The sequence below is a fragment of the Eretmochelys imbricata genome, chromosome 9 (assembly GCF_965152235.1).
Source record: "Eretmochelys imbricata isolate rEreImb1 chromosome 9, rEreImb1.hap1, whole genome shotgun sequence".
Classification (NCBI taxonomy): domain Eukaryota; kingdom Metazoa; phylum Chordata; order Testudines; family Cheloniidae; genus Eretmochelys; species Eretmochelys imbricata.
In genome coordinates this window covers 74,761,171-74,783,897 of record NC_135580.1, presented here as the reverse complement: position 1 = coordinate 74,783,897, position 22,727 = coordinate 74,761,171, and the positions used below count along the sequence as shown (strand labels likewise).

The window sequence follows — 22,727 nt, the reverse complement described above, 5'->3', positions numbered from 1 at the left end:
GGCACCCCGCACCTCCCTTTGTGAGGGCATAAAGGGCAGTGCTTCTGTGACTCTCCCTCAATTTCCTTGCAACCTGAAGCCAGCATTAGCTGAGGACTCCTACAGCAGGGACAAAAAGTGGGTTGTAGGATTCACACTGACAGCATCTCAAAGAACCAGTTACATAAAGGAACAGTTCATTCTTAGCTATGTGTCAGTATGGATCCCCTGTGGTTGACTGGCATAGAGAACTTCCCCCTCACCCCCCCAATGGTGAGAATGAGGCGTTCCAGCTGCATCAGTAGAATACAGACTGACTTGGTCTACACTTGAAGGTTATATCATCACAGCAATGTGAGTTAGGGGGATGAAAAACTGCATCTGATCAGTGTAAATGCAACTATGCCAATGGGAGAGGGCTTCTGTTGACTTAGCTAACTCATTTGAGGAGATTGTGCTCCTACATCAACAGAAAAATCCCTTCCATCAGCGCAAACATACTTGTAGCACTGCTCTTCCAAACTTGGCACCTGCTCTGGCAGCTAGGTCCAAGGTATAGTGCTTGGCAGAAGTCAGCAGGTTGTTCTACGTTGCCACCTTGCCGACCTTTTGACACTAACACATTTCTGAAGTAGGCAGAGGATAAGCAAATAGTGGAGTGAGGCTTGATGTTTGGCAGGAGAGCTGCACCAGTCATTTGTAACACAGCGTGATACACTGCATTATCCATTTAAATATTCTTTGTGTTGAGATGGCCTGACCCTTGGGGTGGCCAAGTCCACCCAGGAATAAACAGAGAGAGAGCCTGAACAATTTATTTTTCTAAGCATAGAGAAGCAAAACTCTGGAAATGCCCAGTATGTGCAGCTTCTCTCCCAATGCAGAGTGAGGCTTGGGGGGAGGGGGAAGCTGATTGATTCAGAGGGAACTCTGAAACCACCTTGGGAAGGAATGTAGGTTGACATTTCAATACCACCTCATCTCTATAGAATGTCACGTAGGAAGGATCAGCCATAATAGTGCTTGAAGCTCCTTACTCACTCTCCTGGTCTAAGTGATATCAGGAAGATTGTCTTCAGATTGAGATGAAACAAGGAGCATTCTGAAAAAGGCTCAAAGGACCCCCTGAGCCTCAAGTGGACAATGCTGATATGTCAGCAGGAGCAGGTTCTTTGACTGGTGGGTAAATATGTGATAGGCCTGTGAGGAACTCAGATACCATACAGAGGGAGAAGATGGCAAGCAGAGATTGCTCCGAGGGGGACCTTAATGGAGCTGAATGGAAGGCCAGAGGGTTCTAATTGCAGCAAATAGTCTGTATAAAGTCCAGGCCATGTTGGGCCATCCAGATGGAGCACTTCTTCCATTCTGACAAATAAGTCCTTCTGGTAGACATCCTCCTGCTCTAGACCATGATCTCCTGGACTTATTATAACAATTCCTGTCCATGGTACCTAAGCAGCCAACATCAAGGCCAACAAGCTCAGGAACTTCAGGTGGATGGAGTATCTGCGGTGCTGTGAGATCAGGTCTGCGCAGTCTGGGATCTGGATCAGAGTCTGAATAGACATTTGTAGCATGTCTGTCAACCAAAACTGCCTCAACTAATAGGCAGCTATGAGAATGACTGTAGCTTTGTCTCTTGATTTTGGACATCACGCTGAGCATCAGGAGAAATCAGTCAAAAGGTGAAAAGGAGGCCTGGATTCCACTGCAGAAAGAACACATCTGGCAACGAGCCCTGGCTCCAATTTCTTTGGAACAGAAATTCTGACACATGGAATTGTCCTTGGTTGCAAAACAGGTCTACCCTGTCCTACCATAACACTGGCATATCTTCTTTACAATGGATCTTTGCAGGGGACACTACTGACTGGTCATGTATGGTCTCCTAAATAAGCCAACCGAGTCACTGCTGACTCCTGGAAGATGAAGACCCATCAGGGTTATCTCATGTTGGTAGCATTGTGTCCAGAATCCGACAGTCTCCAGAAGAGGAGCAATCAGCAGGGTCCTCCTGCTTTCACATGCAGTGGATTGCAGATGAGCTGTCAGTCAGAATCTGCACTGTGAAATTTCAGAGGACAGATAGGAATGGCATACAGGCTAGCCTGACGAATGAGTTCCAGGACTTATGTGAAGTCCCATGTCTTCTGGGAACCAGGGGCCTTGCATTTGCACGTGGTCCAGGTGGGCTCCCCAGCCTGTCCCTGATGCACTCATAATTAAAATTCCTTTTTGGGGTGAGAGGGATGTGAATATTCCTCTTTTTTCAGGTTCTAGGTACCACGTCAAGTCTACAAGGACACGAAGTGGCACAGAGACCTCCTTGTCCATCTGCTGTTACACAGAGGGAGAGACTATCCTGAACCAAAGCTATAAGGGCCCCAGGTAAAGTCTGAGAAGCAGCACCATGGACACACATGCTGACATATGACCTAACACCCTAAGGCAAGTCTGTACTGTCATGTTTGATTTTATCTCAAGAAGCAGTGATTGCATAACAGGATTCTAACCTCTGAGAGGTCTGCTCTCTCTTACCAAGAGTTGATCATAACTCCTATGAACACTTATCTGCAAAGGAGTAAGATGATTTTTCATTCTTCACAAGGAAGCCCAACCACGCAAACAAGAAGAGTGCATCTTCTAGACTTGCCACCTTCTCCTACTGAGACTTGCCTCTTCTCAGCCAGTTGTCCAGGTACAGGTAAATGTGGATGACCTGTCTCCTCAGATGCGCCGCTACCATCGCCAACCACCATTTTGTGAAAACTCTCAGCGCCACAAGTCAACTCTCAGAGTTGAATGGCAGTAACTTGTGTGCAAATTTCGGGAATCTATCTGTACACCTTAAGAAATTCTGGCAGACATTATGAAGTTGTTACTATGAAAACTTCTGTGTATGTGGATTCCACCTTTGCTGACAAGGGCTGAATCACATCCCTCCCATACCAGGAACAAAAGGGGGTCATTAGAACTCAATGACTGCATATTCTGATAAAAGCATCTTGGGACAATGGATTAGCTGGAGCACAAGACAACCAATTTTTCCCTACCCTTCTGCAGGGGGCTGGTGTTTGGAAAGTGGAAAATCCCCAAACACAGGACAAAGAAATCAAGGTGTTGATGCTAACCTTTAAAAACCACAGAGACGAGCTGGGTCACAGGAGATGACTCAGAACCACGCTGGAAGTTTTGGGCAGGAGAAGAGCAGAGATGAGCATGCTTGCATGGCAGGGAGCCCAGTTTAGCTGTAGGACCAAACAAGTCAAAGCAAGGTGACCTGGATAGAGAGGGGCTCTCTGGTTAAGAAACCAAGCCATGAGCTGCAGCAGAAGGGTCCCTCGGACACCTCTAGAGGATTCAAACCCAAGCCCAAAAAATGCTGCAGAGTGACGAGGAAACTGAGTCAGCGAAATGTGTTTCTTTTCTTTTCTTTTTTTTTTTAAATAGATCTATGCATTTCTTGTGTTAATAAAGAAGGAGCGATGGCTGTTTACAATCCTGTGCAAGGTCTGACAGTGTGTGTTGTATTACACATATCACAAGCCCCTGAACAGTTAGTTTATGGACCAGAACACCCATGTGCCTGGAGTTCTGTGAGAGTGTGTTTAAGCTACAGGACAGTTTGAGATATCAGCACTGGTCCCAGGGGTGAGGCAATTGTACCAGGAGGTTTCAGCTGAGGAGAGTGTGCTAAACAGAGGTGCTACACACCAACTGTGTGCTCAGAGACCACACATCCAGGGGAATGTTTCAACAGTTCAAACTCCAAAGGTGGAAAGTATATGGGATACAGTGAGGTGGTTGCTCACAGCATGAGTGACCAACAGGGGGTGCTTAGCTAGATCCAACACTTGGTACTGACAGCGATTTGGACCCACTCAGCTATTTCCTGTTGGCCAGACGGATGGCTATGTGGAAGTATGAGTCCTGCAAGTCGAGAGCCACAAACCAGTCCTGAGCCTACATGGATGGAATGGCAGAGGCAAGAGTTAGCATCCTGCATATGGGGCACCAGTGTATGTATTTGTTCAATCTCCTCAAGTGTAGGATACGACTAAGACCTCTTCTTCAGGATAAGGAAATATCAAGAGTAGATGCCTCATCCCCTGTATTCCCGCAATTTCTCTTCTATGACTCCTAGACAAAGTAACAAGGCCACATATGTTTGCAATAAGCTCTATAATATGCTCTCTGAAGCTGGCCAGGGAGGGTATCAGTCAACACTCAGGAGCAAGAGATATAGGGGGTTCTACAAGGGCATAACATGGCTTGGTTGTGGGCATCAACACAAGTATTGGGGTCCTGTACCTTATGCTGTTTCCACGAAGGTGGAGGACTTAGAGCTTCCATCCTTGGAGAAGTGATGGTTTCTGTCCTTGTAGGATGGCCCCAGTATTGTTTGGAGATGCATTTATGCTCCACATGAAATTATGCTTCAGCTTCTCTTCTTCTGTCAGCATGGCATAGGTGTTGTTGAAGTTGCTAGCCCCAGTTTCAACAATGTCCTCTTCCCCGCCTTTCTATCTCTACCTGATCTCAGGAAACAGAGGCATCCCTCTACATGATGGAGTGCTGGCCAAAGCAGCCTTGAACCTCCATCTTGATGGTGATTGTTTCTTCTAGGTCTAAAATGACCTGCATGGATTGCTCAAGCAGATGTAACTAGAACTGTGTGTCTCTGGACTCGTGGGTCTTGGAGGAAAGCAATCAGCACACTCAACACCTGTCTGGGATATGGCTGTCCCCTAGGCAAAAGACGTAGTAATCTATGCCTGTCAGTGAGGGGATGAAGCTATGACAAGAGAGGCAGGGTTTGAAACATGACTATTTAGACTCCATGGGGGGGGGGGGCGGGCAGGTAGAATGTCTTTTTTATTGGAATATTCAAATTAAAGAAAACGAGATAAAAAGGGTGAAGATCAATTCTCCTTAACAAACTAGTTAGGAAAAGGACAAGTTTGACATTCAGAGGATGTAGTGGGTTGGACGCTCACTGGCAGTAGTAGGGAACTGAGGGAGAACTGTGGCCGCACTGCCTTTTATGGCTTCACACAAGAGCACAAGGAGGCACAGTATGCATGCACAGCCCTGACAAACACTGCTATTCAAAAGAATCCAGTCTCCTGAACACAGGCATCTATCTTGGGCTTACAATGACACAAAGGACTCGAATTTTTGTACCTCTCCCCTCTTAGTCATTTTGAAGGAGTTTTATTTGGTATTTTAAGATTTAGAATGTTGCAATTCTAATCACTATTAAAAATGTTAATGTGTGTTTTAAAATTTTAGTGAGACCCTCAATAAATACTGTACAGCAATGAGGAGAAATACAGTCTCAGAATACTATAGTCAGAAGTCTCATTTGTTTAGTATATCCTGTTTAATTACCTTGCAATTTACAGAGACATTGCAAAATGTTGTAGCAAAACTAAAAATGGCTTTGAAATTAAACTGTTTTGTACTTACATTCCAATCAACTGTTGAAAAAAAAGGATGTCTCTTGATTTCTTCAACTCCATCGGAACCGGCTCCTGTAATTAAAGGGAACGAAAGTGACAAAACCAGATTCAGTGTAAAAATCTCTAAACAAAATTGCATTAAAAAGTTAGTCACTTGGTTTCTTAGAAAACTGCATGGAATCACTTATTCATGGAATACTGCCTAAGGTTAGCGTTTCCAAGCAAGATATTTGACTGAGAACAGACTGGCGTATAGCTAGTAGAATTCACACACGTTGAAGAAAAACAATCACGTTAAAAGGGAACCTGGAAAAAGGAAAAAACTGGACTTGTGCTTTGTTTGCTTCTTTTGGAAATATATAGGAGCCCTCCTCACAGGGCATCTTTACATCAGTTTACAAAGAATCAGGAGTACTTCCCTGCAAGTCACTAATTTAATATTAAACCTCCAAACAAGTAATTGGAGACTATGGTTGGGGGAGTATAACAGCATTTTCCAATCTGCTTCCTGATTTTTTGTTTGGCAACTTAATATCTAGTTTTTACTCCAGAATTACAGCCATTTGGATGGTCTGATAAGCCACTGTTCCATGCACCTGTGGAGGGCTGCCAGCAAAAACAGGAAGTTAAAATAAGACACAGACAGGCATATTGAGGGAGCTAAAATAAGAGAAAGGCTACTTTTTTCCTGAGTGATGGCCTGCTGACCTTCCTCTGTCATTTACTCAGGTGAGCCAAACCCAGAACTCAAGCCATACTGCAAACTCAAGAAAATGAGAAAATTAAGACTGTTGAATAACCAAGAACTGATATGGCTATTCAGTGAAGCTTCACAAGTTCACAAGTTATGCTGTAGATGGTTTTACTTCAAGATCCAGGTCAAAAAGAACCAACCAAAACAAGATCACATTACCTAATCTGTTTGATGGGTTCCTTTTAAACAGCATCCTTAGAAGGCTTTGCGCTTCAGGGCTAAGGAATTGTGGCATTCCAAGCTTTGCTCTGGAGAAAGACAATGAAGAAATTATGACTTCAAAAAGCATGTTTTGCTAAAAACGCTCTAGATGGACTCATTAAACTGAGGGTAAGAAACTCTGCCATCAGATCTGTCAATGAGTTTCACAAGACAGTGGAATTGTGTGAACGAGATTTCAAATTGAATATAAATATTAAAATAGCTACCCATTCCAGAAACTTTTAGAAAAAAGCACATAGTGTGGCATAGTGGTTTTCAACAAATAGGCTGCTTCAGAGTAATGCTGCATAAAGTACTGAAAAGTTGTGTATCCCTGAAGAGACCTAAGTCTATCCAAACATGCTGGCATACGACAAACAGGAAGCATTCATCCTTTCCTACCAGAACCAACTTTTGAAGGCACTTGGAAAGAGCCAAAACGACCCCTGTAATCTACACAACCCCACAAGTCACCTTTTTATTCCTCCACTCAGAAAAAGCCTCAAGAATTAGATCATAAAGTCATTAGAGAAGGCCAAAGGGATCAACTTAATGGAGATTATTTTGTAAGGACAATTACTAAATTTAAAACAACTTTAGTGATTTGAACAATTTTTTTTAATAATCGAAGTGTCTAGTTCAGCCTGAAATTTCTAGGCAGAATTGTAACATTATGTTATACATGCACATATTCATTTTGCTACAAATCCTGAAATAGGTGGTGAACTAATCTATCTTCTGCAGCAATGCTGCTATACATTAGCCACACACAGGGTTTAGTCCCTGCTGCCATGGAGTCAGGACTAAACCCCCTTTTCTTTAGCACCCATCCCCCCCCAGAAAGTCCCAGAAGTCTAACCACATGAGCTGCAGGATACCCTTTGACTACTCATAAAAGCAATAAATTCTTGCTTCCCTCATTTAAAGAGTGGCAAGAGTGTACAGTTAGGACTTGTTTACCAATCACCACTGTACACTTGTCTTACTATTACAACATGGATTAAACTATTTTATACAGAACGTGTGTGTATACACACGCTTGTACACAGAGAATAGCATACACACAATCTGTATAAAATAGGTTGTTTTGTTTTTATATAAGCTATGTCGTAACACAGACGAACAGCATATAGAGAGGTTGTTGGCAAATAACTCTCTAGTGTACTTTACTGCCCCTATTTTTAATACTAACTTTACACACACACAAGTTTATGTTTACAGTTTTAAGCCTCAGAGATATTCTCCAGTATCCACATTCTTACTTTTGTGTTTGACATTTTATAATTTCACATCCTGAAAATGAGCAAACTACAATACACAAGCTAAAGCATAATATCTATAGCTACATTTTGGGTTACTTTCAAAAACAAGGGTAATTCTATTAAAAAAAAGAGAATACTTACTTTAGTATCATATTCATAGTTTCATTTCGATCTTTACCTTGAAATGGTAGTGTACCAGTAAGCATTTCAAACTGAAAAGAACAAATGTTTAATCAACATCAAGTGGTTAATTTTTTTTTAAAAGTACTCTTACAAGATTTTAATTAAAATGGTATTTCACTTGTACTACACACACTAAGACCTGAGAAGTCTTCAGGGTGATTAGCAAATACATACTAATTTTAATTTTTAAAATATCCAAAAGTTAAACATTTTCTCTTTAAAGGCAATTTACATGACAATCAATATCAACAGAAGATGGGATAAAAAGATGATGTAGAACACCTTGGAGGGCTTTACAGACTAATGGTGGTTCAGGGACCATAATTCAAAAGCTACTTGAGGAGTCAAATGGAATTCTCCCTGAAGTCACGTACTGCTACACCATAAAAAAGTAATCAAAAATTTGGTTTTTATTTTTCCTCCTAAGTACAAATGCTAATGGTGTAACAATTTAGCATCCACAACGGCACATATATTAGTATTACTGGTGTATTCCACTTTTCTGTGTTGTTCATTCAACAGGCTTGCTGTTAAACATTTTTTTTTAAAGGAATGCTTTGTCAAACTCAGTTTTTTTGTTTTTTACTAATAAGCTATATGTCAAAGAAACATTCCAACTGAAGCCTTACAACAACCTAGGAAAGTGACTGAATAAAATTGTTCTGGACTGCTACAAAGTCACGTATATGTTAATAATCCTTAGAGGTATGCATTTCCTTTAAGGTCTAAACAAGTCACGGTTCGACTTATTTCAAAACTACTGTTTCTTCAGTAGTAATCTAGTTACCAGCTTCTCCCAGGTCTTCCCCTCAACCTAAAGTCGTCCTAATTCTATTTAGGCAGTTTATTCTAAATAAATTTAACATTACTCTGTGGAGGCATGCAGACTATTTGACTGCAAACAACATTATGCAATTAATCATACAGTACCATAAGAACACCAAATGACCACCAATCGGCACTCTGGTTGTGGCCTCGCCTGTTTACTACTTCAGGTGCCATGTATTCTACAGTACCACAGAAAGAGTAGGCCTTCTTTTCTTGATCTACTGATTCTTTGCTGAGTCCGAAGTCTACAACAACAGCATTACAAAGATATATCTAGTAAAGAACTTTAAAAGCAATATTTTATACAATAATTTTATATTTTGGATTCACACAACCAAAGACTGTTTATGAATAAAGAAATGGTAATCCTAAAGCTCACTGGAGAATGAGAGTTAAATAGTGCATTACACAATCTATTGTACTGTGCCAGGAACAAGTGAACTGAAAGTCTCAGCGACCATTATGTTGCTTAGTTTTTCTGCAATTAGGTATTTAAAACTTTACATATTTAGAACCTTAAAATTATGAAAGGTTCTGCATTTATTTTTCTTATTTGCTGAGACTTTGCTGCTTGCTGTATAGGATGGAAAAACTAGATTTAAATGAGAATGCTTCATCATAGAAAACACCAAACTACAAAGGCCATGTCTATACTTACAAGCTTGCAGTGGCACAGCTGTACTAATATAGATGTGCCGCTGTAAGAGCCCTCATGTAGTCTCATTATCCCAAGGGCAGAGAGCTCTCCCGACAACATAATGAAACCAGCCCAACCCGCGGTGGCAGCTATGTCAGCAGAAGAGTGTCTTCCACCGACACAGCGTTGTGCATATGAGCGCTTATGCCGGCAAAACTTATGTCGCTCCAAGGGGTGTTTTTTTTCACACCACTAAGCAATAAAAGTCTTGCCGACGTAACTGCTGGTGTAGTCACGGCCTTAACTTACGAAAACAGCTTATGTAAAAATCAGACTTAAGGTATTTCTACACTTAAAAATGCTACAGCGGCACAGTTACACCACTGCAGTGTAGACGCTCCCTTCGCTGACAGGAGAGAGTCTCCCATCAGCATAGGTAATCCACATCCCTGAGAGGCAGTAGCTAGGTCAAAAGAAGAATTCTTCTGTTGACATACCACCGTCTACACCAGGGGTTTACTACTCCAGATATATATAAGTTTGCCAAAGTCAGACTTGTTTATATCAAGCACACCTCTCAGTTCTCCTTTCCATTGTAAGAAGGAAAATGGAATTTTATAAGTGCTTGTTCATTCAAAAAGCTGCCTTACAAGCAGCTTCAAAATGCTGATGGGAAAACAAAGCCTCAAAGAATTACAAGAGGTTTTTTCCTTTGGACCCAAGTTGAAACTGAATTTAAGTATTGATGTACCCTGCAAAACAATATAATCTTGTAACCCTGATTTCTCACTACCCCCCACCCTCCCGACCCCACTTTCCCACTAGTCCCTGCACTGTGAAAGCCCCAAATGGCTAAGGTGTTTAAATGTGGTCTGGAAGGAGAAGTTAATCTAAATTAAATCCCTCAACTGGGCATTTCAAGAGAAGCAGAAAGCAAGAGAGAAAACCGCTCAGAGGCTGAAGGAGTCCAAGAGAATGGTATCCAGAAATCAATAATATTGTATAGGGATTCAAATCCCTGTTGTTGCCTAAGAGTCTAAAGCAAGTCTGAAACAAAAACACATCCTGTAGTGCTTTTAAATAATGAATATCCAGTAATTCTGTAATCTAAGCAAAGCCCATTTGGCTAAAAGTTCTATCAGAAACAATAAAAGATTACAAGTAAAACTATTGTGTATATTGTGTACATTGCACTAAATGGATGAGAGTTTAAATAATGAATCTCTTTTTAATCTTGCAAGGTGATTCTAATAGCTGTTAATATTTATACAGCACAGCATATAGTGAACTTCATGATATAATCAAAATGGTTACTTTACTATAATTTTAATATGGTAATATAATTTAAGAGTAAACTAGTTCACACTTTGTACTTATCCCAATGTTTATAATGCAAGTCTTGTTGGTGAACTTTAATTTTCCAAAAGAAAATAGCATTATTTTTTCTTGTAATACAGAATTTTTCTACACCTTTGATTTTAAACTGCTTAGACTATAATTTCTGAAATCACATTTTATATTTTTTAAAGAACATGTTGTCTGCACTAAATCTTTATCTTCCTTAAAAGACCGAGTCAGCATATTGACATTTCAGCTTTGCTGAACCTCTGCCTTGCTCAATCGCATTAGCTGTTGATCTTCAGATAAAGAGACATTTTATAATCAACCATCATATAAGCCACTTAAACCTGAACAGTAGTTTATTTCTGTTATTGATGAAGCGTCATCTGAATTTATTTACCTTATTTTTAAAAATGAAGTAGCTTTCAATGTCTATTTTATAAACATTAATTTCTACAACCACTTTACCCACAGAAATTAACCTTTATAGTGGTTTTAGGTTTAACATAAATACGATGGCTCCAATCCTGCCATCTAATCCACGCGGGAAGATCTCACTCACGTGGAGTCACACTAACTTCAATGGGATTCTGCCGAGGCATAATAGTCTGCTAATGTAGATCAGACTGCACAATCTAGGGCTATATCAGTTAATTTAAAAAACTGTTAAATTAAGTACTGGTATATCAAGATTGTTATACAAGAAATGCAACTCCACACTAAAATACCTAATTTCATTAAAATATTTGTAATTTCATGAAAATATTTAAGAGCTATACTATTAAATTTTACCTACCTGTTAACTTGATATGTCCTGCTTCATCAAGCAAAATGCTGAAAATTAAAATTCACATTCACCAATACACGTAACAGGAATATTTATATATAACAATTTAAACATAGTAGCTAAAGACAGATCTCAACCAATCTCCCAATCTTTAATTTAAGAACTCTGTACATTATATTGCAATCAGTGCATATATTTAACTATTAAACCCAATACATATAGCTTATAAAAACATATTTTACTCCATTTTTATAGAATTATAGAGATGTATAATGAAAATGCAAAGAAGCAATTAAACAAAATACATGTAATAGTGGATAAAATAAATTTTACTTTACTTTTCTGGCTTCAGATCCCTGTATACAATCCCCAAGCTGTGTAGATGATCCAAAGCAAGGGCCAGTTCTGCGAGGTAGAATTTCACATCTTCCTCTGTAAACATAACCTAATAAGAACTGTATAGATTTACCTTCAGATCTTGTCAGTTTCTAATACTGCAATCTAAAAACAGACAGTTCTTCTGCTTCCCTAAATTCAAATATTTCTCATAACTACTACATTTCACAAATTCTCAGGAGACAATTTCACTTAATACAGATGATATGCAAGAATAAACTATAGACTATGAAGTTTTCTGTAGATCTAACCCTGAAATTATTTTAGTGTTCCTCACAATCCAGCTCTTAAAGAATTAAAAGTAAAAATAAATATTATTGCAACTGTAAGGTAGCATAATTAAAGGAAAGTTAACTTTTGTATCTGCCTTGCTGGTTTACCAGTATTCATTCAGCCACAGTGCCCTATACAGAGCATTTCCTATTCCTGTTTTTCCAGTTTAACATGTAGTTTGATGTACTATTGCTTACAATAGTATAAAATATACAGGATGTGTAATTGTAACATTAAAATTTTATATTTCCATTTTATAGTTTTCAATTGAGTGATGTTAACACTATTAAGACTTATTAAGTTTCCTTCTAAAAAAGGAACTGCTTGTTCCTAAAGTTAAGTTCATACTTCACTGAGGTGAACGAGGTTGAAGAGTGGACAGAATCTGCACATCATTTACATGAACAGAGATGCATTCAAACCTTTTCTGCTCCCTTTTTTGGAGGGGGGGTTTGAACATTTTGCTACAAGGTTGGGCTGAACAGCAACGGTACATCTTTACGTTTTGTTGTATTTTGTCAATGGGAAAAAAAATGAGATCCAGGAATTTTCTTCTTTAGTTTGCCTGCCTCTCTCCCTTATCACCATGGCTTTTCATGTAAAAGAGCCAAGGATGTTAGGGCAATGTCTCTACATATTCCTCCCCACACCACCCCCTTCTCCTCTCTTTGGTGTAACAGAAGTAGAGATGTTCTCTAGCAGCCCAGAGATTATTCACTCTCCTTATTCTAGACCTGCTTCAATACATTCTAAGACTTTCAGGTATTTAACTTGCGCAAAAAATCACAGCAGCAGTGTTGACAACTCATGATATTAAGTCTCATGGTATTTGTTGTTCTTCTCAAAGCCCTGGCTCCTCGAGTCAGGAGATTATGTGAAAATCTCAGCTTTCATTTAAAAACAAGTTTGTAGCCCAACTAGTCGTAGAAAAAAGCTCTCTCTCTCACACACACACAAATTTATTTGTGTGTATCTGTGTCGCTCTTCCTCCAGCCTCCCTTTCTCACTCTCTGGATATATCATTTTCAAATGCTTTGGTAATACTGTAATAGGTTTATATTTTGTATGCACACCATTTAGACAGTCTCTGCACAGACAGAAATTAGTCTGGGGGAGAACTATTTCAATGGCCATGATTCTCCACTGCATCACAGGGGATGGGGTGGAGGAGGCGGTGGGATTCTCAAATGATCATCTCTGTTCACTTTGTGCAACTTGGCCTATTAGACAAGAAATTCACACTCTAAATGCCACATATAACCCAGGAGACTTGAACACATATTCAATTGTATCTAGCCAAATGTTACACCAGGGGAGGTTAGTAGTGCCTAGACAAGAAGCAGGGAGATGGAGGGAGTTAGTTAAATAAAATAAGGAACAACTAGTCACATATGTGGGGTACAGATAAAGCATTGCTTTACCTATGCCATGTACGCTAGCTGGTTGACCCTGCCTGACTGGGGCCTAACCAGGACTGAGAAAAATATATTTGCCCTCAGTAACAGAGTGAGTTCTCCCTTCTGCTCTCACTACTTGCTGTTCCTTTCACTCACCTTTCTTCACTTAGTTACACATTATTTTACCATTTTAACATGCTGGTACCATATGGCCACACAGACAATCATTATCTGAGGAAATTATAACATAACCAGTAATAACTTCAAGCATTTTGGAGGTCTATATTCTTAGAATATTTTTTTTAGGTCTTTAAAACCTCAAATTATATTCCAAGATGAACTATTCTCCATTTGCTGAAATCATTGAGAGTACGAAAGGAGCGTAGAAACTTTGTTCATTTAGTCTCCTTATATAGGACTAGTTAGTCTTGTATAAACGGTGTTGATTAAGCTTAGTAATATACATCAACATTTGGAACTATGAATACAAGATGTACTCTTATTGCTGAACAGCTCTGCTCAAGATTAAGAAATATTCCTAATTTGCACAGCGCACAGGTATTGCTGTAGTTTGTCATGTCAAAGTTATATGCAACAGAAATAATAAAAGAATGAATTAAGAATGAAGTACAATGAACAAAAATGACTGTTACAGTCCAAAGACACAAGGGAAGTTTCCAAATCTCCAAATACAATTATTCTAATTATTACTTTGCAACCTAACAAGATTGCACAAATTCATTTTAAATACGATTTTCCCCCCAAATTAAATGTGGTAAAAACAAATTGCATTAAGTTTTACTTCTGAAGGGAAAGCTGCAGTAAAAGTGCTTTATTGGATGGATATCAGACATTTTCTGCATTGCAGCGGAAAAAGTCCCATACGTTAGAATTTTAAAGACCAAAATTAACACTTAAATATCTTATTAACAGCTAAACATTCAAAAACAATTTCAAATATGCCTGATAATCCATGTGTGGGATGGTTTCAAGTGGCCCTAGGAACCGACCCCCCCGCCCATTGGCCTGGGTCATTCACTTTCCATTGCCATGTGGTATTGCAATAGAAAACAGTGTTTTTAAAACTATTGTGTTTTCTTTATAGAAAACATCAGGTGTTTTTTAATATACAAAATTAAAAGTTTTAAAAAATCATGGTACTTTAGAAATAATCTGAAGTTTGTTGAAAACCAAATATAAACTTGAGTAATAAGTGACCTCAAAATTATTGCTTATTTCTTTACTCCTAAAAGAGAGATTTCTCTCTTTTTCAGATACCCAGCCAATATTTTTACAGCCAGATTTGCACCCTTCATTTAAGTGTCTATTTTGGAGGATCCGTATATTCTAGCTGCACTATCACAACAAGACCTGAAGTCATTTCCTATTATACTGAGATTTCTTAAGGGAGACATCTCAGATCAAATGGAAATAGAGATTGACCACTTTCCTGGTTTATGCCTCATTAATTCTTAACAGGTCTGCTGACTCCTACAAATAGACAACTCTCTCAATATTTTCATAGCACAGCTACAGGATATTTACATTGAGTTTAGTTGTGAAATACTGAAAGATCACTATTGCAAGCTAATAAAACAAGTTCAATGTAATTTTAGGGTATATACTAGGTATATGTTCCCTGACCCATCCTCAATATGTAGCTTGACTTTAGGAAACAGATGCACTGAGAAAATCCAGCTCATTGGTTCTTAAAGCTTAACGATACTAATTTGAAACAACTACTGACAATCTATTTCACATCAAAGTCAGCCAGCTAGTTTGCCCAATTTTAGACAATGTCCTCTGTTAGACATTATCAAAAGGAATGTCTTGAAATCATATGGAAGTAGATTTAAAATGAGAAACAGACTCGTGAAATTTATGAAGCACTAAAAACTCTCATTATGAAGATATTTTCAAAAGTTTAATTCAACACCTAGATTTTTTACAGAAAAGTTTTGAAAAACAGAATATTTCTTAGCTTGGAATATTACAAATACCATTATAGTCCACATGCAATTTCACAGACTGACAGATTTAAAGACATGTCATCAGAGTAGCACAATTAGCATTCCTCCCCAAACAAACAATAGTGAGCTGTCAATCAAGGTTGTGATTTCTCCAAAATTGGGGGGGGGGGGGAAGGAGGGGGGAGAAAAGTATTTTACCTAGAAAAAAAATATTCCATTCAAGAAACTAAACACTAAAATGATTCAACAGACTCAGGGGCAGCTAAACTGACATCAAACTCTAATCACACCTGTGTTCTTTATTATATAAACCTGATTTACTTCAACTAGGTCTTTATGCAACAAGACCACTTTTAGATTAGAGAATTTGGTATGGGGAGGTACAAAAAAGAAATTTTAGGCCAATTATCAGTAAAAGTTTGACACTGAGGTTTCTTAAGCGATGGAATATCGTCCCAAGGGATGGATATTATTATAATATATATATATTTTAGGAGCTCAGTTGAACTTTCACTTTTATATATATATATAAAAGTGAAAGTTCAACTGAGCTCCTAAAAACAAATGGGTCAAGAATTAGAGAAAAAGACAAAAGGAACAATCCAATATTGGTAGGGGGTTAACAAGGATGTCATTTTCCAGCTCTAATTTCTTTGCGTCTTTGAACCAATTTTTACTATTGTATTCAGTTAAAATGTAGGTACTTACCTCTTTGGATAATCGCGTGAATACATCTCCTCCCCTGAGAAAATCCAATATTAAATATAGCTTCCCTTCGGTCTGAAAGGCTGATTTTAAAACATCACAAAACTTAATGGATAGTTTTATATGACAATGGTGAAATTAGACACAATACTCAGGCATTCTATAATACTTTTTTACGGCTTTTATTTTAGCGTAATAGAGCAGTTGCTTCTGAACTGAGGTAATTCAATTAGGCATGAGAGCCTCATATGAGCTACTGAAATCTGTGAACTAACCTGAATAATTAACACCACACGAATACTGCATCAAAATGTACTATATTCATTTATTTGAGAAATGTAATTTAGTTTTATTCATTTTGTTAATACTTTGTGCAGGGAAGTTTGCAAAAAGTAACCATTACTAATATATTACAAAGTGTTAGTGACAAGAGATCTCACTACAGCACTGCCGTTCTATTACATCTTTGCTAAGCATGGGGAGACCCCCCCCCAGTATTTGTACAATAATTATGTTTTTAATTATTGATATGGGAATTAATGAGGTTCTACTATAATAAAATTTGCTCACAAGTTGTTAGGACCTAACACAACAATTTGAAAAATTAAGAGTTTCAGAATTCAAACAAGTCATCCACGCACCACCACACCCACTGGTGTGCCAGTCTCAGTTTTTATATTGGACTAATATTATTGTACCTAAATTATTACAAAGTATTGGTTTTAAAAATGGAAAAACAGTATCTGTGGGACATTTTCCAAAAGCTGTAGGAAGTCTTTGGGGAGCTTAAGAATAGTAAAGGCATTCAAAAATAATGAAAATGTTATATGACTGTGATGGGGTGTTGTATTCCTCATTCCGGTTCTGAGAAGGTTGAATTAGGCCAGGCAGACCCAACCAACCAATTAAGCACCAAGTCACGAAGAAGAGGCTGTGGTTACTGGAGCAAGAGGGGCCTTCAAGGTGAGAAAAGACGACTGATAGGGACACCGCCAGAGGAGGGCAGAGCTAATCCCCAGGACTGCCACGAGGAGGAGCCACTAGCAGTAAGTGGACCCCGTGGCAATGGTGTACGATTGAAAAATGAACAAGGGATCAGATTCTGTGTGACTTGCTCATATATATGTACAGTGAATGGGAGAAGCACAAGAAGCCTCTTACTCCAACCCCTTGCACTGCCCATTAAAAGTCAAGTAATTACATTTTAAACTTAGTGATACATTTTAAACAGGGCCTGCCAATCAGATTCTAAAAGGACATTCATTTTTCACTTCTGGTCAAAAGCTTTTTACCTGCAGTTGGTAAAAAAAATACTAAATGAAAGGTAAGATAAAAGCACCATTTTCCCCCTCCCCTCCCGTTTGTTTACATTTGACTGCACTTTGTGCAGAGTCTGTTTCGGTTTTTCCCCATAAAGTTAGTCAACTTCCACTTTTGTTTGTTACAGCAACAAGGGAGAAAAATATTTTAAATAAGAAAATTATACTATAAAAATTGACTGGGGGGAGGTATAACAACTGAAACCAGGCTTAACTTTTTTTTAAATTGAGTGGATTTCAAGTTGATTGTGTCTCTCCCTATAAAGAAAACAAGTTGGAAGTAGGTGGGGTGAGGAAGAGAAGCATTTCAGCCAGTTAAAGACATAGGATGGCAGTGCTTGAAACCTCTGCCAGTGGAGAAACAACAAGACCAACAGCAGAATTCAGGTCTAATGAAACTTACAAAAATAGGATTGTGGGGAGAGTCTGATGGACTGTGAATGAGAAAATAAAGAAGCAAAAACGGAGGAAAACAAAAGCCAGTGACCAAAAAGGGCTATAATATAGAGGTCAGGATCCCGATAATACATGCCCGATAACTTTTCAAAGGTCATGAAAATCTATTTCTTTTAAAAAGATTAAGATAAATATTTTAATTCTTCAGTCTTAACAAGGGAATCTTTTTTTTTTTTTTTTTTTTTTACTATACATGGTCTATTTAGATGTTTTCTTATGTGCATGTTACCATTTTACTATGTGAAGATGTTAATTGTTTATAAATCTATCATATGCTTTTAAAGTATTATAAAAAGGTAATTATGTTTTCTTCATTAAGTGCTTAGGAATTGTTTAATGTATGTTAAATTGATCACGTGCATGTTTTATTTAATGTACTCTTTAGTCTCTTGGGAAAAGCACTATCCTGATCTGAACTACATTGGAACAGATATGCACGTACATGAGAGAAATATATCCCTGAGAGGTCTGCAATTCACCTTAAGATGTGTTCATATCTTACAGAAGAAAACTCAGACAAAAGGCCTAAATGACAAGACTCTACACCATGCACAGGCTGTCAGTATAGAATGGACTAGGCAGATACTTTGACACAGAGTGAGATGTAACCATAATAGTGAAAACTGAGATATGCTCTGTAATTATAAAAGGAATGTTTACATAACTGAGGGTATAGTCAAACCTCTCAAGGCAGAAAATACTGGTTCTGTTAAACTCTGCAGAGATTAATGCTTCAGAAAGGCTGGATTGATGTTTATCTGTTAATGTCACTTTTTTCCAGAAAATGTCCTTAGTTACATACTGGAAGGTAGAAATTACTAGTCATCTATGCCTACCTTTCACATTATCTGTACCTGCTTACAATAACTGTTAACAAAAATAAGGCAGAAGAAGATTACATTTGACGTGCTTAATGAAAACTAGGTTTTAGAGCAAATCCACTCCAACTATTAAGAAAGAGATGACTAATGCCCTTAACATGCTAATCCTGCCAAAAATATATAGGCAACAGAACAAAAATACCAACCATAGTGCAGTTTGACGATAAATGGATGATTTACTTCTACTAATATATCTCTCTCCATCTTTGTACGAACTCGATCTCGTACTGAAAAAAAGCAGAATACTAATAAATAATCCTCTATTTCAGTAAAGTGAAGGTAGGACAGGAAGGAATAGATAGTAAGTTCTAAATATCCAGAGAAATATAAAATAATCTTTATTTACCCTTTAAATCATTTCTTTTTATTTTGAGATATTACATTTTCCCTCTTACCACTATATATTTTAACCTTTCTAAATTCTGCAACAAATCCAGCTATATTTAGTGATCTAGCAAGTTTCTTTTCAAAAATCGTAAAAAAGTTGGGGAAGGTTGGGTTGTTTGGTGGTCAGGTTTTTTGTTTGTTTTTTTTGGGGGGGGGGGGGGGGAGCCTTCAGCTAATTTCAACTTCTAGATTCTGCCCCCTGTGAATATGTATTGTCTATTAAGATCATATTTTGGATTTTCTAGCAGTAACACTTCATGCCAAATGTAACCCACAGTGGAGTAGAGTCCAGTGATGTGTCTTGTAAAGACAGAAACACCTTATAATTTGGCTTACTTTGACTTCCCCAATAAAGCAGGGTTGACTCAAAACTTGACAAATGAACAGTTTTGACCAAATTAGAACCATGGAAAATACAGGAAAACTGTTTATCTGTAATTCTCTTGTTGTAATTAAAAAAAAATGTTAAATGGACTTACAGAAGGTTAATATTAAAAAAAACCTGAAGACATCAGGACAGGTTTGAAATAAATTCTTAAGGCATGGCCTCAAAAAGGTTAATTAAAAAAACTGATGCCAGAGAAAGAATTATGACTTCACTGAAGGAACAGCTTGTTTAAGACAGAGGGCTATTTAATACAAAAATATTTACAATACTGACTTCAACACAGGAAGTATTTTCCAAGACCATTATAAAGAAAACACACTTACCTTTTAGAGAAGCTTTTTTCAATACTTTCATTGCATAAAGCTGCTCAGCATCAGGACCAATTATTTTCCTCACAAGAAAAACCTGACCCAAAAAATATTTTATATTTCAAATTATTGCTAAAATTGTTATATATAACAGTGATTTAGTTTGAACAAAAAGTTATCATGGTCTGTTTTAGTATGAGGAAAAGAGAACAGACTGTGCACCAAATCATAGCCTCCATAGGGAAAAACTAAAATAATGGGGGTAGGGGCAGAGAAAATCAGCAGGTTTTCACAGTACACCATTTTTTTGAGAAAGCAATTATTAAATCCAGTAAGGGACTACGAGATCTTCTTTTGGTTGGATGTAGGAAGGAGCACCAGATGCTAGGACACGCACACCTGTGCAGGCAGAGCAACAAAAGTAATTGCACTCTCACCTCCACAACCGGATTGCAGGTGGTAGAAACCCCTAGGGTTCCTGAAGTAGCTAGACCTGGGCTCTAGGCACTCTTCAGTTTTTCTACAGAGATCAGCTTAAATTAATGCTTATAGAATGAATATTAACTTACATGCCACGTACCTGCATATTTTACACTAGTGTGTTAGGAAAGGGCAGCATGTCAAACAGGTGTCCCTAGCTCTGTCTCCTTCCCTACAAATGCTATGTAACCTCAAATACATAATCTCTGAAGTTGGAGTGTGAGGAGAAGGGAGTGGGGAAATACACCATTTAAGATCAAGGCCCTGCACCTTGGGGGAGGAGGGGGTGCCACTACAATTTTTCCCCTCAGTCTGCTTAAATTTGGAGAGTATGATCTTGCAGAGTAACAAATGTGATTAGAAAAATCGATTGCTATGGATTATGTGCATTTCCATACTACGAGCTCTTCCAGCATAACTACTGAATTACCATTCTAATACATTTCAATGAGCAAACTTTTACTACATCATCATAACATTAAAGTCCAATCATAGGTTTAAAAGTATGCTAACAAAAACCTGAGGTTCAAAAGTCTTTTCATTCTTATATTTATTTCCAGATTTTCAACACTAGAAGCAAAAAATGTTACCACTCTGTTTATGGTTTTAACTAGAAGTGGTTAAATAAAAGTATACCATATATACTCGTTCATGAGCCAAATTCTTTTAGTAAAAAAGGGAAGCACCAGAGAAGGGGGTCGGCTTATGAACGGGCATAGAGAGGGGAAATAGGTCCTTCCCCTCGCACTTGCCCCTCAACCACGCACCTCATTTATGCTCAATTATTTGAGCATAAGCTTTCGTGAGCTACAGCTCACTTCATCAGATGCAGTGAGCTGTCTCTAAGGTGCCACAAATACTCCTTTTCTTTTTGCAAATACAGACTAACACGGCTGCTACTCTGAAACCTGCCAGAAAGTGTGAAGGAGACAGCTTTGGGAGGCATGAGAGAGACAGTTCTCACACATACAGGTGACAGCTAATAGCCAGAACAATGACACCACAAAGAGGGAGAAGAAATAGAGGGAAAATAGAAGGAAGAAAATGGAGAAGGCAAGGATGAAGAAAGCAGGGGAGAGAAAACAATGAACCACAAAACAAAAGAAAGACCTAATCAGAAAAAAACTGAGTGGAGAGAGAAAAATATTGAGATATAAATAGTACTGAAAATTAGTGAACATTAATCTGAGTGAAACAATGAACCCTAAAGACCACTGAAGGTACAAAAGACAACACATTGTGGACAGGGAAAGAAAAAGAAAAAATATACGTTACTTTATTTTTATAGAAAGACTGCTTTATTCAATGCTTTAATCAATGATTTTATGGTGGTTTGGCTGTTTCCAATAAGACAAAATTTAGAAGTTCTCACAGATTTTGGATGCAGAGGCCAACAACATTTCCCTGTAATTTTAACCCAGAAATTGACAGATGTAGAGTAATAGCTTCTCACCTCCAATCCATGCCTCTTACAGCTTCGCTTCCCTCTCTACAAGAGGTCCCACTACTGAACTAACTGCTCATTCACCCACTGAAACTTCATCCTTAAATCATCACTGGACACATCCTTGATCATGTGTGCATCACAGTCCAAAATATGATCAAAAAGTGCTAGGAATTTGAGGATAAAGAGACTTAATATCGTAGGCATAATACTGAACTAACAACTCAACCAATTTTGTGACTGTATAGTTATTTGCCAGTGAAACTAGACAATTTTAATTTTCCCAAGTCAAATGAGGTATACTCTGAATAGTTTTCTGCACTGCCAAGTTTCTCATGCAGTGCTTATAACTAACACGAGGACACCTGAAAAAAGTTTTAACTCTGAGTTTTACACTTCTAATGTGAAGTGCAACAGAAGAAAGTTTAACTTCAAAAATAATATTTTTAAATCAGTTCTATATCTATCTTTATATTTATTTTTCAATTAAATCAGGTATAAAGTTTTTAAGGTCTTGAAGCTCTATTTGGATAAGAATTCAATTCTGCATTTTGAAAATGACCTCACCCAGCCATCACTGAAGAAGAACAACTAGAGCCTGGGGTTTTTTCACAAAATGCAAAACCACAACAATTAAAATGAAAAACTCACCCCACAGCAGCGGCCCCTGAGTCTCCTGTCCCACAGCGCTGGGCCCAGCTCCAGCCATTACAACCTGGCACAGGGGACTGGAGCACCACTGAGGTTTGGCCCGTCCACCTCCCTCTGTCATGACCCCCAGACAGGGCCTCCACTGTGCCCCCCCCCGGCCCCTTCCCACATACTCCTGAGGGCAGAACCTGACACCCCAGGTGAGAGGAAAATGGATACAATCAAATAGCAAAAC

General features: G+C 38.3%; 1 protein-coding gene across 3 annotated transcripts in view; it reads right to left on the bottom strand.

Moving 5' to 3' along the window:
* The window catches only part of RPS6KA6 (ribosomal protein S6 kinase A6), a 73,174-nt gene that overhangs the window by 24,571 nt on the left and 25,876 nt on the right, over nt 1-22,727 (bottom strand). For all 3 annotated transcript variants that reach the window (XR_013347081.1, XM_077826060.1, XM_077826059.1), the window contains 9 exons: nt 19,933-20,014; nt 18,981-19,061; nt 16,182-16,261; nt 11,776-11,882; nt 11,447-11,484; nt 8,775-8,917; nt 7,803-7,873; nt 6,358-6,446; nt 5,452-5,516 (listed from right to left, as the gene is read on the bottom strand). Coding sequence is in view for 2 of the 3 variants with exons in the window: in XM_077826060.1 (XP_077682186.1) it covers nt 5,452-5,516; nt 6,358-6,446; nt 7,803-7,873; nt 8,775-8,917; nt 11,447-11,484; nt 11,776-11,882; nt 16,182-16,261; nt 18,981-19,061; nt 19,933-20,014 (756 nt within the window). In the remaining variant the exon portion in view is untranslated. The remainder of the gene's footprint in view (nt 1-5,451; nt 5,517-6,357; nt 6,447-7,802; nt 7,874-8,774; nt 8,918-11,446; nt 11,485-11,775; nt 11,883-16,181; nt 16,262-18,980; nt 19,062-19,932; nt 20,015-22,727) is intronic.